The 15,730-nt window shown below is 38.5% G+C and overlaps 1 protein-coding gene across 1 annotated transcript in view; it reads left to right on the plus strand.

Moving 5' to 3' along the window:
* Positions 1–13,480, plus strand: part of TMEM26 (transmembrane protein 26) — a 64,268-nt gene extending 50,788 nt beyond the window's left edge. The window contains exons 5-6 of the mRNA XM_068982958.1: positions 9,356–9,432; positions 12,415–13,480. Coding sequence (XP_068839059.1) covers positions 9,356–9,432; positions 12,415–12,839 — 502 coding nt within the window. The 3' untranslated portion in view covers positions 12,840–13,480. The remainder of the gene's footprint in view (positions 1–9,355; positions 9,433–12,414) is intronic.
* Positions 13,481–15,730: the final 2,250 nt, after the last annotated feature.

Raw genomic sequence — 15,730 nt, forward strand, 5'->3', positions numbered from 1 at the left:
TTTTATATGTATCATTCCACTTTCTGCTGACCTTCATTATTTCTATTTTCTAATGAGATGTTAGCCATTGTTTTGTTGTTACCCAGCACAAATGATCTTTTATTTATTTAATTGTTTTGCTGTTTTCAAGAGTTACTTTTTCTCTTTGACTTTTGAAAGTTTCACTGAGATGTGTCTAGGTTTAGATATCTTTGTCTTTATTCTTACTATGACTCTGTTGATCTCAGTTCAGTTCAGTTCAGTTCAGTCGCTCAGTCGTGTCCATCTCTTTGCAACCCCGTGAACTGCAGCACGCCAGGCCTCCCCTGTCCATCACCAACTCCCAGAGTTTACCCAAACTCAAGTCCATTGATTCGGTGATTGCCATCCAACCATCTCATCCTCTATCGTCCCCTCCTCCTCCTGCCCTCAATCTTTTCCAGCATCAGGGTCTTTTGAAATGAATCAGCTCTTCGCAACAAGTGGCCAAAGTATTGGAGTTTCAGCTTCAACATCAGTCCTTCCAGTGAACACCCAGGTCTGATCTCCTTTAGGAGAGACTGGTTGGATCTCCTTGCTGTACAAGGGACTGTCAAGAGTCTTCTCCTATACTACAGTTCAAAAGCATCAATTCTGCGCTCAACTTTCTTTATAGTCCAACTCTCACATCCATACATGATTACTGGAAAAACCATAGCCTTGACAAGACAGACCTTAGTAATGTCTCTGCTTTTTAATATGCTGTCTAGGTTGGTCATAACTTTCCTTCCAAGGAGTAAGCGTCTTTTAATTTCATAGCTGAAGTCACCATCTGCAGTGATTTTGGAGCCCCCCAAAAATAAAGTCAGCCACTGTTTCCACTGTTTCCCCATCTATTTGCCATGAAGTGATGGCACTGGATGCCATGATCTTACTTTTTCTGAATGTTGAGCTTTAAGCCAACTTTTTCACTCTCCTCTTTCACTTTCATCAAGAGGCTCTTTAGTTCCTCTTCACTTTCTGCCATAGGGTGGTATCATCTGCATATCTGCAGTTATTGATATTTCTCCCGGCAATCTTGATTACAGCTTGTGCTTCCTCCAGCCCAGCGTCTCTCATGATGTACTCTGCATAGAAGTTAAATAAGCAGGGTGACAATATACAGCCTTGAGGCACTCCTTTTCCTATTTGGAACCAGTCTGTTGTTCCATGTCCAGTTCTAACTGTTGCTTCCTGAGCTGCATATAGGTTTCTCAAGAATCAGGTCAGGTGGTCTGGTATTCCCATCTGTTTCAGAATTTTCCAGTTTATTCTGATCTGTTGATCTAGGATATGTAAATTAATATTTTTCTTCATACAGAGGACTTTTCAGCCATAATTTCTTCACGTTTTCTCCTCCATTGTCCCTTCTTTCTGAGACTTCTTTTTTTGACTTTCTTTTTATTTATTATTATTATTATTATTATTATTATTTTTACTTTACAATATTGTATTGGTTTTGCCACACATCAACATGAATCCGGACTTCTATCACAAATAGATAGGCTTAATTGCATTCTGTAGGTCTCTCAGACTCTTGTTTTTCTCCTGTTTTACTCTCTAGTCTTTAGACTGGTTAGTTTTCACTGATTTATCTTTCAGGTCACTGATCTGTCTACCATCTCCAATATATATGTAGAGTCAAATTGCAGAATTCACCTGTGAAATTTTCATTTCAGTTCCCATATCTTCAACTCCAGAATTTCTATTTAAGTCTCTTTTTAGTTTATATTTCATAGTTCAGTTATTTAGTTGTTGAATCACTGTCATCATACTTTTCTTTGGTTTATGGAACAGAGTTTTCTTTCATTGTTTGAGGATATGTGTTATAGTTGCTCTGATGTCTTTATCTGCTAAACCCAACAACTGGACCCCATTAGAATTAGTTTCTAGTGATTGATTGATTGATTGTTGTTGTTTTTTCCTGAGCTGAATCACACATTCTGTTTCTCTGCATGTCTCATACTTTTTTGGCTAAAAACTAGACTTTTTATATTGTGTTGCAATATATTATCCTCAGGCTTCCCCATATGCCTCAGGCATCTTCTTGTTTTTGTTGTCTCAATAAACTGTCTGAGTTTATTCTGAGGATTCTATCTTCCCTTGGATTCCAGTCACTGATGTCTCTGCTTGATCTTGTTTTGTTTCTTTTTATTTCTTGTTTTTGTCTTTAGTGTGGCTATTAGAGTCACACCTATAACTGCACAGCTTATGATCAGTCAAATGATTTGAGCAGCGATTATGATCAAATGCCTTGAGCCTTTTTGATTTCTACCTTTCATGAACAAATGGATCTTTTTATGAACTGGAAAGCACATCAAAGTTTTCATATTTATCCAGTTTCAAGTCTTTACTGACCCTTCTTGGATCATCTCTGCATATGTCTGGCATACATGGAGATGTTACCTAGCCTTTCTCTGGTTCTCTTGTTTTCGGAGTTTCTCCATTAAATTTCAAGTTAGTCAAGCACTCACCCCGACTGGGATTGCAGCCTCAAAGTAGCAAAGTTTTTGACTTCTCCATTAATTTCCAACCAAATTTGTTACCTTCACTGACCACACCTTTAACCATGGGATTTCACACTCTACTCCAAATCAAGTCAGTATACTCTGATTACAAGGAGCTTCTGGTTTTCATTGTCAAGCTCTCCCTGTTGTAAAAACCACTACTCAGATTGACCAAGACAATTTTAACATTTCCCTCATCTTGACTAAACTTTAAAAAGGTTTATTCCTGCATATAGGCCTCTGATTTTCCTTTCCTTAAAGCATTTATTAAAAAAAAAAAAAAAAACGCTTGGGGTTGTAAATTCTTCCTCCGTCCCTTTGAGATGCAAGTCTTTTCTCACCCTCTTTCCAGTTTTATAATATGACCCAGGAATATCTTTCTTAAGGATGTAAGAGCTATCCCTTTGAAATTTGATCATCAAGAGAGATAGCACTTCTGTCTCCTAGACTCTTTGGGATGATAGGAACATAACTTAGATCAGTGCCAATAAACAAATACAGATGGCCTAATCACATTGACCAACTTCCACTTTAATGTCCTCTAGTACTTTTCCACTGGTTTACCCCCCTGTTTTAAAACTCTTCTGCCTTTTGTTTCAATGGGGGTGAATTCAGTCTCTCTCCCTTACTGCAATGACCTTCAATGAAGTCTTCATTTATTTAATTGTCTGATGCAATTTTTCCTTTACATACAAAGCTGGAGGGATAAACGAATATCCCATGGGCAAGAATGTCTTAGATACTCACTCTTCTTAAGTAAAGTTCTACCGGGTTTTCGTGAATAAATTACTCAGTTTATTATTTGCCTTTGGTTTATTTCCAGAGATATGAAGTGGTTGTTTTCGATAATTTTTCCATTGTTATGTATGTTTGCTGGGGATAGGGTTTGCTGACCATTTCATTCTGCTAAAGCCACCCTCCAACATTTTAACAAGTCTAAATTTCCATATAGTTGCCAGCAACAGTTAAGTGGTTATTTACACCTTTAGAGATCACTCTGTGCAGTCTTTTTTTGAACGTAGATCATCTGTTGAAAAGAAAAAACACATTTGGTAAAATGTTCCTGTAGCCTTATTGCAACTTCACTGTAAATATTTGACCAAACAAAGGAGAGTTTTTCTATGTTCACACTGTGTGTTCTTTTAATTTAGCTCTTTTTGCTTGGTGAAACATTTCTTCCAGGTTAGATTAATACTTCATTTCCTTTCGTTCCTTCTCTCTCTCTCCCCTTAATTTGTCCCCTCCTCTGAAGAGCTTGTCAGATGCTTTTTAAAAAGCTAGAGCAAGTCTATCCACTGATTATCTGTTATTTATGGGCGAATTTACACGTCCAAAAAGACATAGTTAAGCAAATTAGCAATGCATGAAAACACACCCTTACACGTGCATAAAAAATGAACTCAAAATGCCATAAAGACACAATTAGACAAGACACAATAAAACTAGAAGAGAACATAGGCAAAATGCTCTGCAACATAAATCATACCAATGTTTTCTTAGGTCAATCTCCCAAGGCAATAGAAATAAAGACAAAAATAAACAAATGGGAGCTAATCAAGGGTACAAGCTTTTTTATAGCAAAGGAAGCCATAAACAAAATGAAGTAACCTATGGAATGGGAGAAAATATCTGCAAACAATGTGACCAATCAGGTTTAATTTCCAAAGTATACAAACGGCTCACACAACTCAACAACACAAAATAAATAAATAAATAAATGAGCAGAAGAACCTAAACAAACATTTCTCCAAAGAAGACATACAGCTGGCCAATAGGTACATGAAAAGATGCTCAGCATCACTAATTATTGGAGAATGCAAATCAAAACTACAATGAAGTATCATCTCTCAGTGGTCAGAATAGCCATCATTACAAAGTCTAAAATAACAAATGCTGAAGAGGACATGGAGAAAAGGGAACCTTCCTACACTGTGCTGGGAATGTAAATTGGTGCATCCACTTTGGAAAACAGTATGGAGGAGCCTCAGAAAATTAAAAATAGGCTTGCCCTATGATCCAGCATCCTGGAGGAAGGCATGGCAACCCATCCCAGTATTCCTGCCTGGAGAATCTCCATGGACAGAGGAGCCTTGTGGGCTACAGTCCATGGGATCACAAAGAATCAGACATGACTGAGTGACTAAGCACAGCACAGCACAGAATGATCCAGCAATCTCACTCCTGGGCATATATCCAGACAAAATTATAATTCAAAAAGATACAATGCACTCCTACGTTCATAGCAGCATTATTTACAATAGCCAAGACAGGGAAATGATCTAAATATCTATTGACATAAATATCTATTGTATACAATGGATATTACTCAGTCATTAAAGATGAATGAAATAATGCCATTTTCAGCAACATGGATGCAACTAGAGATTATCATACTAAATGAAGTAAGTCAGAAAAAGACGTATCATATGACACCACTTATATGTGGAATCTAAAGTATGACACAGATGAACCTACCTACAAAGCAGAAACAGACTCACACACATAGAGAACAAACATCGTTGCCGAGAAGTGGGGTGGAGAAGTGATGGAAGTTGGAGTTGGGGTCAGTAGATGCAAACTCTTACATATAGAATGGAGAGACAACTGGTCCTACTGTATAGCATGGGGAACTATATTCAATGTCCTGGGATAAACCATATGGAAAGGGATAAAAAAAAGAACATATATATATGTATAACTGAGTCATTTTGCTGTCCAGCAGAAATTAACACAACATTGTAAATCAATAAACTTAAAAATTAAAAACAACTAGCAGCGCATGACTTTATCTTTAGTTTTTCACTCAATAGTTTTGGTGTACTGATCTACCAAATGTCAGTCTTTTATCCTCCTAAGTTTTCCAAGTAGAGAAGTGATACTCACATCTATAATTATACTTCAAAAGATCTTTTGTCTCTCTATGAATAGAGTCCATTGTCTGCTTACATGCTTGTCAGCTGACATTTATGAAGATAGATTACACATGAGAAAATGGGGCAAGACAAGTGGGGGAGACAATTACACAATAGAGACAATGTTGGATAAATTCATTCCAAAATTCCTTCATAAGTTTGGCGTGTTTGCCATTTAAGCTTAGTGATTTAATTATATTCCAGCATTTAACCTTCCTGAGTAAATTTTACTGCCTGAATTCATAATGCAAATTTGCTCCAAAGATTTTCTGATCATCTTTTCAAAATTTATGTTTGATAACTTTACTAATACATTTGTCAATACCCACATTCTCCCATACTGCATGTGCTCAGAGAACACTTGCAAAAGATATATATTCAGTATCACAGAGTTAGAATCTTATTTAGGGTCAAGGTCAGTTTATCATTTATCCCTATTTTGTATAATAATGAAGTTAAAGCACAAAGTGTTTAAGAAGAATGTTCCCATAATAAAAATACTATTACTACTACTAATAGTGGTGGTTGGTAATATTTACCTCTTGCTGTGTTCCAAGCACTGCTTTAAGGGTTTTAGTTGTGATAAGTTATTTAGTCTTTACAATAACACCATTAAGTAGAGACCATCAGTATCAGGATTTTATGTTTAACAGTGGCAGTCAAGAGAAGTTGTGACAGTCTCAAGGTTACCTAGTAATATATATATATAACTTATAGCACTCAACTATGCTTAGCCTGTATCATGTGCTATTCTGAGAGCTGATTTTATATGTTTAACATATTTAAACAACATGTAATACAACTATCAAATAAAATCCAGTAGCTATTAATACTGTCATTGAAAGTGCATGAACGAAAGCAGGAGAAGATCCCTTAGAGAAGAAAATGGCAACCTACTCCAGTATTCTGGCCTGGAGAATCCCAAGGACAGAGGACCTGGCAGGTTACAGTCCATGGGGTCACAAATAGTCAGACATGACTTGACTTAGCAACTAAACCACCAAACTAAAGCACAGAGGTATTATATTATTTGTCCATACTCATGTAGCTGGTAAATGATTAGTCTGGAATTGGAGGCCCATGCCCTGTCTTTCTGGTGAGGGTTAGAGCTGATGTTTGAATTCTGGCAACCCAGCACCAGAGTTCATGCCTTACCATTTCTTTCTGCTGCCTTGCAGACAAAATTGCACCTGAGGTTTTTGGTAGAATTATTGAAGTCTGAGATGAGAAGAAACTTCAAAAGTGACCATCTATGGAGAAATCTATTTTACATCTCTTGCAAAATCCTCTCCAAAATGTTCTCAATAAGTTTTTGTCCAGACTTTCTTTGAACATTTTCACTAATAGAGAATATACTAACCCCAGGGGCAACTCATTCTATTTTGAGTTAATATTATAAGAAAGTACTTTCCTCTATTGTGATGAAATTTGGATTCTTATAGGTGCAGCTAAAATCCTTTGAACCTGAATTGGTTCTCTGAAGTCACAAGAAATAAGTTTAATTCATTTTCAGATGATAACGCTTTCAGTTTTTAAGGAATCGTCTGGTTTTTAGTTTCATGAACTCTGCCACGTCTAACATAGCTCTGAGGTCTCTCACCATCCAAGACTCTCTCTTTTGGACCAAAGACGTTTTAAACGTTCCTCCTACAACATGAAGGCAGCACATAATATTTCAGATATACTCTGAACACTGTAGAACAGAGCAGGGCTAAAACTTTCCATTTTCTTCATGGAAATACTATCACGTAAAGGTTAAAAGGGTGGATGCTAAAATCACTGGCCAAATAGGGATCATAAGTGTACCCATTTGTTGAGCCGGTATGAGGATTAAGTGTGACTGCAGAGCTAAATACTTAGAAAACTCCCTGGCACATAGTATGAGCTCAGAAACTGCAGGTAAGATTATTTAAAAATCCAGGCACTTACTGAAGGTCTGCTAAATGTAGACATTGAAACTGCAAAGGGAAAATTATAGATCACATTCCCCAGGCATTTGGATTTAAAATTCTTGACTTATACTTCTTGGGAAGTGATCTATGATTGCATTTGATTTTGGAAAATCAAAAATTATGTCACACTGTGGACTCATAACTAGATAATAGGAAGGGAAAATCCTTGAGCCTTTCGAATGGCTGCTATGAAGTGCCACCTCTTCTATCCTATTAAAGGTCATTCAGTTACACCCTGTCAAGATCTCTGGGGATCCTGGTTGTGTCTTCTGGGGTATTGGTTTCCGATCCAACCTCCAGTGTCATATGTGCATAGGAGAAGCCTTCCATCAGCATCAGCAACCAACTCAGGGATGAAATGTGAAGTGCGACAGAATCAAAAGCAGGGCCTGCAGCCACCCGGTAGAGAGCTTCCTTTGGGGAGTCATTTACGCAGTTAGGAATCTGCCTAACTGTACTCACACCCAGAACATTTCTTCATCTTGCTAATAAGAACACCACGGGAGGCTTTTTCATGAGCCTTGTTTAAATCCAAATGTCTATTATTAATTTATATATCATTACCTGCTTAGTAATCCTAACTCTATTTTTAAAGAAAAGGAAAGAGAGAGAGAAAATAATCTTAGATGAGTGCTTTTGTTCTCAGGAAACCTATGATGATTCCTAGTAATTACTGTTCTCTTCAATACAGGCTCTCAGAAATCTTTCAAATAACCAGTTTTATAATCTAACTGGGGATTAATAGTAAATGCACTTTTATAGTTCAAGATATACTTTTGCTTCATTTTGAAAGTTAAGACCTCATTTTTTGTCAACCTTGTCTGCACCGTCAACTGCCAGGACAGATAATGATGGCTCAGAAATCTCATTTACAAATTCTCTCAGAGTTTTGAGATCTAATTTTTTAGGACTTCAATACTTGGAACATTTAAAAACATCCCTTACAATCACCTCATTGAATTTGGTTTCAATTACTCTTCCCTGATGTTTTTCTATCCCTCTCCATTCTGGAAATCCCTCTTGACAGAGAAGCTGGCAACAAAATCTGTTATTACACCACTAACCTCAAATTGATAACTTCCTTTGGGTTTTTGCTGTAAAAGAGTGGCTTTGATTCTTCTTTCATATCCTTTATATTTTTGTAACCTCTATTCTTTCTGACTTTAGTCTTTGAGACCATTCTCCTCGGTCTATGACATCTGTACATTTTCCAGGTATGGATCCTTTGTACATGCAACAATTCCTTCCATAAATATTTGCTAAGTGACTGTTATTTCCCAGCCACTCTTTTAGGCACTGGGAATCCAGGGGTGAATGAAACAATCATATTCCTTGATTCACAACTGAAACACATTCAATTGTGAATGAAATAATTTACCTCCTAGTGTCCACTGTAAACCTTTGATTATTGGATTTATCTTCCCACTTTTTTCTCCAGCTGAGGATGGAGTTTCTTTTACATGCTAAGCTCTTAATTGTTGAGCTTTATCCAGCCTTTTGGAGAGGGATTTTTAAGTCAGAGTCTTGGGAACCTGGGACAGTTTTCACTTTCTGTCCTTCAAATTTCTTGAAATAACCCCTCTGAATTTTCAGGTTAATATCTAACTTTTGTCCTATAATGCTTCTGTGATTCTGTAAAATGAAATTCAGCAATATGGGACCGAGAGGTTTTGCCATGATTCACATAGATGTTGCCACATGTGGAAGTTGGGTTTTAAGTTTCATATTTTTAAAAACTTCTTTTTCATTATTTCATTTTAATCATGCATGGATTTTTCACAAATATCTTGGTGATCACCAATATAATATCTTATAATATTAGATATTATACCCTAATAAATGAGAGCTGTCAAAATATTTTGGTGCCAAGATATTTTGACAGCTCTCATTTATTAGAGTATAGTCAAAAAGGAGAGAAAAGAGGAAATATTTTTCTGCATGTGATCATGTTTTTCATCGCTAATTTAAAATATTGTCTACATCCCAGGAACAGCCCTGCCTTGGTCTATTCCATCCTTGTTATGTGGACCTGGAGCATGCTGCAGTTTCCACTTGACCTGGCAGGTAAGTATCTGATGTTTGTTCAGAGAAACCGAAAATAACAGCTCTTGATTATGAAACTGTAATGAAGCTAAGGAATCATTTGAGAGGACTATCATTTTCTTATCACTTTGATAGCTCAGTGTTAGTTCCAGCTCAGTTTAGAAGAAAAGCGGGTTGAAGCTGGGGAGAGCCACAAGAAGGTTCCCTTCAGGTACCTGGTGAACCTGAGGTAGTTGAGAGGATAAGAGCACAGCCTTATGTCCATTTCATACAGTGGTTCCATCACTTCTGAAAATTAGTTAGGAGCCTCAGTTTTTCATCCATGAAATAAGGTTGATAATTGTTGTAGTGAGGGTTGAGTGTTCTTTTGGTGACAAAAATAAGATGTAGTTTGCAACAACTGTGCTTATTAGCATAGTTACTGGCATATAAATGCTATCTCTTGATATTTTTAAGGGGTCATTTTCATTCTTTTGTCAGACCTTTGTATTAGAATGTCGAAAGGAATAAGAGCAGTTTCAGGGCCACATGGAAAACTAGATTTTTTCCCTCAGTAGTGGGTCTTATACTCCCCTGGGCTTATTTTAATAAAGACATAAACCCCCTAAGCCTTTGCCAGAAGTAAACTGTTCCTCAGGCATTTCATACTGATGATCCAGTGCTACGTTATCCAGGACAGCACCCACTAGCCACATGTGGCAATTTAAAGTTATTAAAATTAAATCAAATTAAACGTTCAGTTCCTCAGTCACACTAGCCTGCTCAGTGGTCATACATGGCTGTGTTGTCAACACAGATATAGAATGTATATTTTTTATTAATACTGATGGTTTTATTGTACTGCATTGACCTGGAGTGAGCCTATAAATTCTAGGAGCCCTAGAATTCTGATGTAGCAATTCTCCTGGATGCCATTTCCCTCTGAATAAGTTCTTGGATTGAATAGTTATATTTTCCTCAAGTCTGATTCCTCTCTTATGGAACCCTACCTGATGACCTCAAGGGTAGAATGAATTTTTGTACAAAGATATTTAATTTTTCTGCATCCTTTTCGGTCCACTTTGATAAGCACAGAGGTTTCAGAGGCCATTTTAGACCTTATCATCCACTTTTGCAAAACAAAACTGTCAATAGAATAGATGGAAAGCATGGCTGTGGCTTTTTGGAAATGCTCAGAACCTAATTATGAGTTAATAATTGCAAACAAATGTATACAAATAAGTACACACACACACGTGCTCTATACCCATTGATCAGCTGGTGTCCTCTGCCAGCATATTAGGCACCATCAGTTTAGATGTTGAATGATACCCTCAGGAAATCCCCTGGGAGACATTTCCTGACCCTAACATCTTAGGAAAGACTATTATTGGTCTTATCTTGGGTTTTCTTTTGTCATTCCCTCTGCTCATCCTCACCCTCCCATATCTTGTGGTTTATAGCCTCACTTAGAAAATTTTTATTTAAGAAAGAAATTTTGTAAACTTTCATGGGCGATAATGTTATGCAGCTGTTTGAAAAACAAAGACCAAATGTTACTTCTGACTAAATCACTATTGTATTTTCCAACAAACAGTACATTATGTGCACCCATATCAAAGCAGCTTCATAGTATTTGCAGGCTCCAACAGACGAAGGCATTCTTTGTTTGAAAACTCCACGTGGAAGGCTGTGTTATTATAAAAGGATTATTTTCTGCCCTTGACCCTGAATTAAATTTACATTTTAAAAATTAAAACAAATAAGGTTCCATTGTTGATTGGACCTCCTTTTGTTCAACTGGAAAATCAGTAATTATATCCAGTCTTTCATGTAAACTGTGAAACAAAACCATAAGGAATTAGACAAAATACAATAACAACGGCAGTTATTTGGGCTTTTTTCCCACTACCATTAGAGAAATATGTTTAACATGACTTAAGTTTGAATTTGAAGAAGCACTTGAATTTTCACAACACAATTTACATAGAGGCCTGAGTGAGTCAGCCAGTAAATAGGTAGGTACCAAAGAAAGGATGCAGAAGGATCTTGGCCATGTATACTCCGGTTCATCTTCGAAATTTAGCAGCCAGGTAAGTCATACATTATCTTAAGGGAAAGATGGACAGGGAGAAAGGAGAGTTGCCAGGGTGTTGCTGCTGCTGCTGCTAAGTTGCTTCAGTCGTGTCCAGCTCTGTGCAACCCCATAGATGGCAGCCCGCCAGGCTCCCCCGTCCCTGGGATTCTCCAGGCAAGAACACTGGAGTGGGCTGTCATTTCCTTCTCCAATGCATGAAAGTGAAAAGTGAAAGTGAAGTCTCTCAGTCATGTCCGACTCCTAGTGACCCCATGGACTGCAGCCTACCAGGCTCCTCCCATCCATGGGATTTTCCAGGCAAGAGTACTGGAGCGGGTTGCCATTGCCTTCTCCACAGGGTGTTAGTCTAATGGAAACAAAAAGAATCAGGGAATAGGGGGCCCTCTCCTCAAAGGTATCATTGTTCTGCAGTTTTCAAAGGAGGAAACTGCAGGCCCAAGCAGCCTAAGTAATGTGGCCAGCATCTTGCTGTTAGAAAGTAAAGAAGCCAGAAGCAGCAGCCAGACTCCCTGACCTGAGGCCCAGAGTACCCTGCCGCCCTGATGCCTCCCTATGCTGCAGACTTCAAAGACAGACAGGGCGGTTTCTTCTGTTCTTTATCTAGCTAGTTAATGGTGCTTTCCCCAGTGTGAGGACTTGAAGGTGAGCTCGATTTTTTTTTTACATGGATAGAAAGTAGAGGCTGGTTTTCTTTCATGTGTTTGATTGGACTTAAAACAGATGATGCATTTTGAATATAAAATGATGAAGGCTGTCCAATGGCAGGGTGGTTTCAGCTGTTTCTATGCCCCTGCCCCGCAGAATGAAATTACAGGCTCACTCCCAATCGTGAACTAACGTAGCCCCAATGTTTGATGGCTTTTACCCACTCCATTCTTTTATGCATTTCAGAGACCTGCGTTAATTGGCCTGTCTTGTGTTTTCAGTACAGAATGTCGTGTGCCCTGTGTCCATGACAACGAGGGGGTTCTCCAGCCGGTTCTTCTGCCAATACAGTGCCGACCTATGGAACATTGGAATCAGTATCTTCATACAAGATGGTCCCTTCCTTGTTGTGCGGCTCATACTCATGACCTATTTCGAAGTGATCAACCAGATGCTAGTGTTCTTTGCTGCCAAGAATTTCCTGGTGGTTGTGTTACAGTTCTACCGCCTGGTGGTGTTGGCCTTGGATGTACGCGCTTCCTTGCGAAGTCAGCCGGAACGCCTGAAAGGAGAGCACAGATGCCCGGATGTACCTGCTGCGCGTGGGGTCTCACCTGAGGCCTGGCCAGGCAGTTCCATGGAGGCCTTGGCTATTCCTTTACAGGCCTCGCCAGTCACCTCCGACGACTCCCACCCCACACCATAGTTAGTCTCTGACAGCAGCGTGCAGCTAGACAGCTTGACTTTTCTGGTTCGTCTTTCAGACAGAATCTTCTCTCTTTTTTTAGCTTTGGCATATAATAATTTTCAAAAGAACAACATAAAAAGTGATCTTAAACCAAAGCTGAGGAATTTTCTTTTTCGAACGGAATGAAAAGAACTTTGATTAGTGGCTATCGCTACAACTTCTGTGTGATGGTATCAGATGTTAGAGTTGTTCAACGACTAAGTGATTTGTTTGTTTTTGAACTGTTTGAAAAGCTGTGGACCGGGTGAGAGTGGCATGCCCTCAAGAGATTTAATGCAGACAAACTGTCGCGGCTGTTACCTGAAAATGGAGCATCTTTGAACTTTGGCTCTATTGTCAGACTATCTCTTCTGATCTTTTCTGCAGTGTCCCTCTGACATCAAAAAATGTACATTCAGTGAATGTAGAACAAATGGAGGGGAAAGTGCCTTTAAAATTACCTCACTGTGGGCTGGAAACAGTGAAAATCTCTGCCCAGCTGCCATAGCATCAAGAGCCCTATTCATCACTGCGTGGACCTTCCCAGGAAAATCATTTTTCCGGGCTGCTGTGGTCTTCTGTCACGGTGCATATGCTTTTCTGGAAATGTTACTGCTTTGGCTTGGGTGCTGCAAAATTCACAGCAAGCCATTTTGGTTACAAATCTACTGGTTGTTGGGCAGGAAATACTGGTAATGCTGACAGAGCCACAATTTCCACTCTGAACATGATTTGCAGTCGTCGTCAGGATTTCCCTTAACTCCACTTTACCATTTTCTATATTGCCAAGTCGAATTATGTGGGTTGATGCGAGAAAGCACTGAAGCAGTGAATAAAGGTATTTCAGGCCCTTTAAGTGGTACCACAATCGCTGGCGTCCGCCTGCAGTCCTGGGAGTGCCTCTGAACTGCCACTGCTGGAGCCGGCTTTTGGTCTCGGGAAGATGGTGGTGATGGAGGCTTACATTAGCCCCTCCTCACCACCGACAGCCCTTGATGAGTAACGGGGGTCAGAAAACGCCACAGCATTGTGGAAATCAGGAAATTCGCTTTTCTTCCCTGCATTATGACTGCATTTCCCCAGTACTGAAATAGCTGTATTTTCCTTTCATATGCCTCTGTACGTTCCCGTTGGAGGTGATTCAGAACCTTTTAAAATGATTTTTGCTTTTAAAGATACAGTGTGAAAACTAACCTGGCTTTATAGCAGTAATTATATAAGGCAAACAACTCCAAAACTGTTCCTTTAGGGTTCAAAGCATAATTCCACCCTGTTATTATGCTCAGGAATTGAAAGAGACATTAAAGATAAGGCAGGGTGTGAACTTAAATTGGATATGACCTAGGGACACCCAGTTGGGCCAAATTTTATCTATAAATCTGTGTGACATGATATCTGTTCAAATTATTTAATACTTGCATAGACAAACTGTTTTTATACAGAAAAATAAATATTTTTCAGTTAATAGTTTCTTTGGTGCTTGATAATGTTTCTGTTTCTTTTCTTCCTCATGTTTCTAATTTTAACAATATGATGATTGCAAAATTACACATGAAAATAATAGAGTACATTTATAATTTTCCATAATAATTTTATGAAAAGTTAACATCAGGAAATTGTATTTATATAAAGAACTTGATAACTTTTAAGGGCATGTTATTTAAAATGTTTAGCAATTAAACATAAAATAATAACTTCTATTTATAAAGATACTCAGCTGAATCTGTTTTTATGTTGACTGTCTTATGTTGAATGTTTTCCTCTACAACATGTATGTGCTGCTTATTATTGCAGATTTGCTCATGGGCATGCTTTTTATGTTTTAATTTTTCTTTTCCAGCAAAACAAATATTGGGCCTCTAAAAATAGATAAAGTATGAAGAAGTATGGCTGTTGTGCAGATATTTTAAAAATGCTTTTGACTCTGAGACTTGGCTTGGCTCAGTGAATGAATTTCTAGTATTTAAGTATTTTGTAATTAGCAGTCCTCCAAAGGCCTGGGAAAAAGAAAGTCCAGAGTCTAGCTTTACCCCACTGCCAGGAAGGCAGAGAGCACCCAAGACAATCTTAGCAAGTTCGTGCATGCTAAGTCACTTCAGTCACATCCGACTCTGTGAGACCCTACGGACTGGAGCCCACCAGGCTCCCCTGTCCGTGGGATTCTCCAGGCAAGGAAACTGGAGTGGGTTGCCACTTCCTTCTTCAGGGGATCTTTCTGACCCAGAGATTGAATCCATATCTCCCGTCTCCTGCATTGGCAGGCAGGTTCTTTACCACTAGCGCCACCTGGGAAGCTGTCTCAACAAGTAGTGGAGGCAAAAAAGACACATGTTCTGCAAGATTTTCCAGGAAAGACTATTAAGGGAAACATCTGCTAACCTGACTGCCAGAACGGCCACTCTCTTGGACCTTTTTTCATAGTCAAGAAAATCTATATTCATTTAGTTTATTGAAAAATAAAACCTACGTTCAGGTTGTATGCCTAGGACCCTTGATGAAAACTTAAAACTTGACTTAGTTAATTGCATGTTTTTATTGTAGTTTGCTAAATATTGTAATGTTTGAAAACATCCATTTATAGTATTATGGATATTTTTTAAACTATTAAAACATTTATAGTATTTGCTGTAAAGTGCCCTGGACAGCAGTTACTTCCCAGAGGCTGACATTCTGGGACTGGCTTCTGCTTTATCTGCACAACATAACTGACTTATATCATTCGTATAATGCAATACAGGCCATACCTCTCTATCAACCCCTCACAGACACAGAACATCCATATCCTCACCACTGAACAAAGTGGTTTATTTGTTGGTGCTGTTGTTGTTATTACTGTTGTTGCTATTTAATTGCTGGATGAACTCAGTTGA

Source organism: Capricornis sumatraensis, chromosome 10, assembly GCF_032405125.1.
Source record: "Capricornis sumatraensis isolate serow.1 chromosome 10, serow.2, whole genome shotgun sequence".
NCBI classification, from domain to species: domain Eukaryota; kingdom Metazoa; phylum Chordata; class Mammalia; order Artiodactyla; family Bovidae; genus Capricornis; species Capricornis sumatraensis.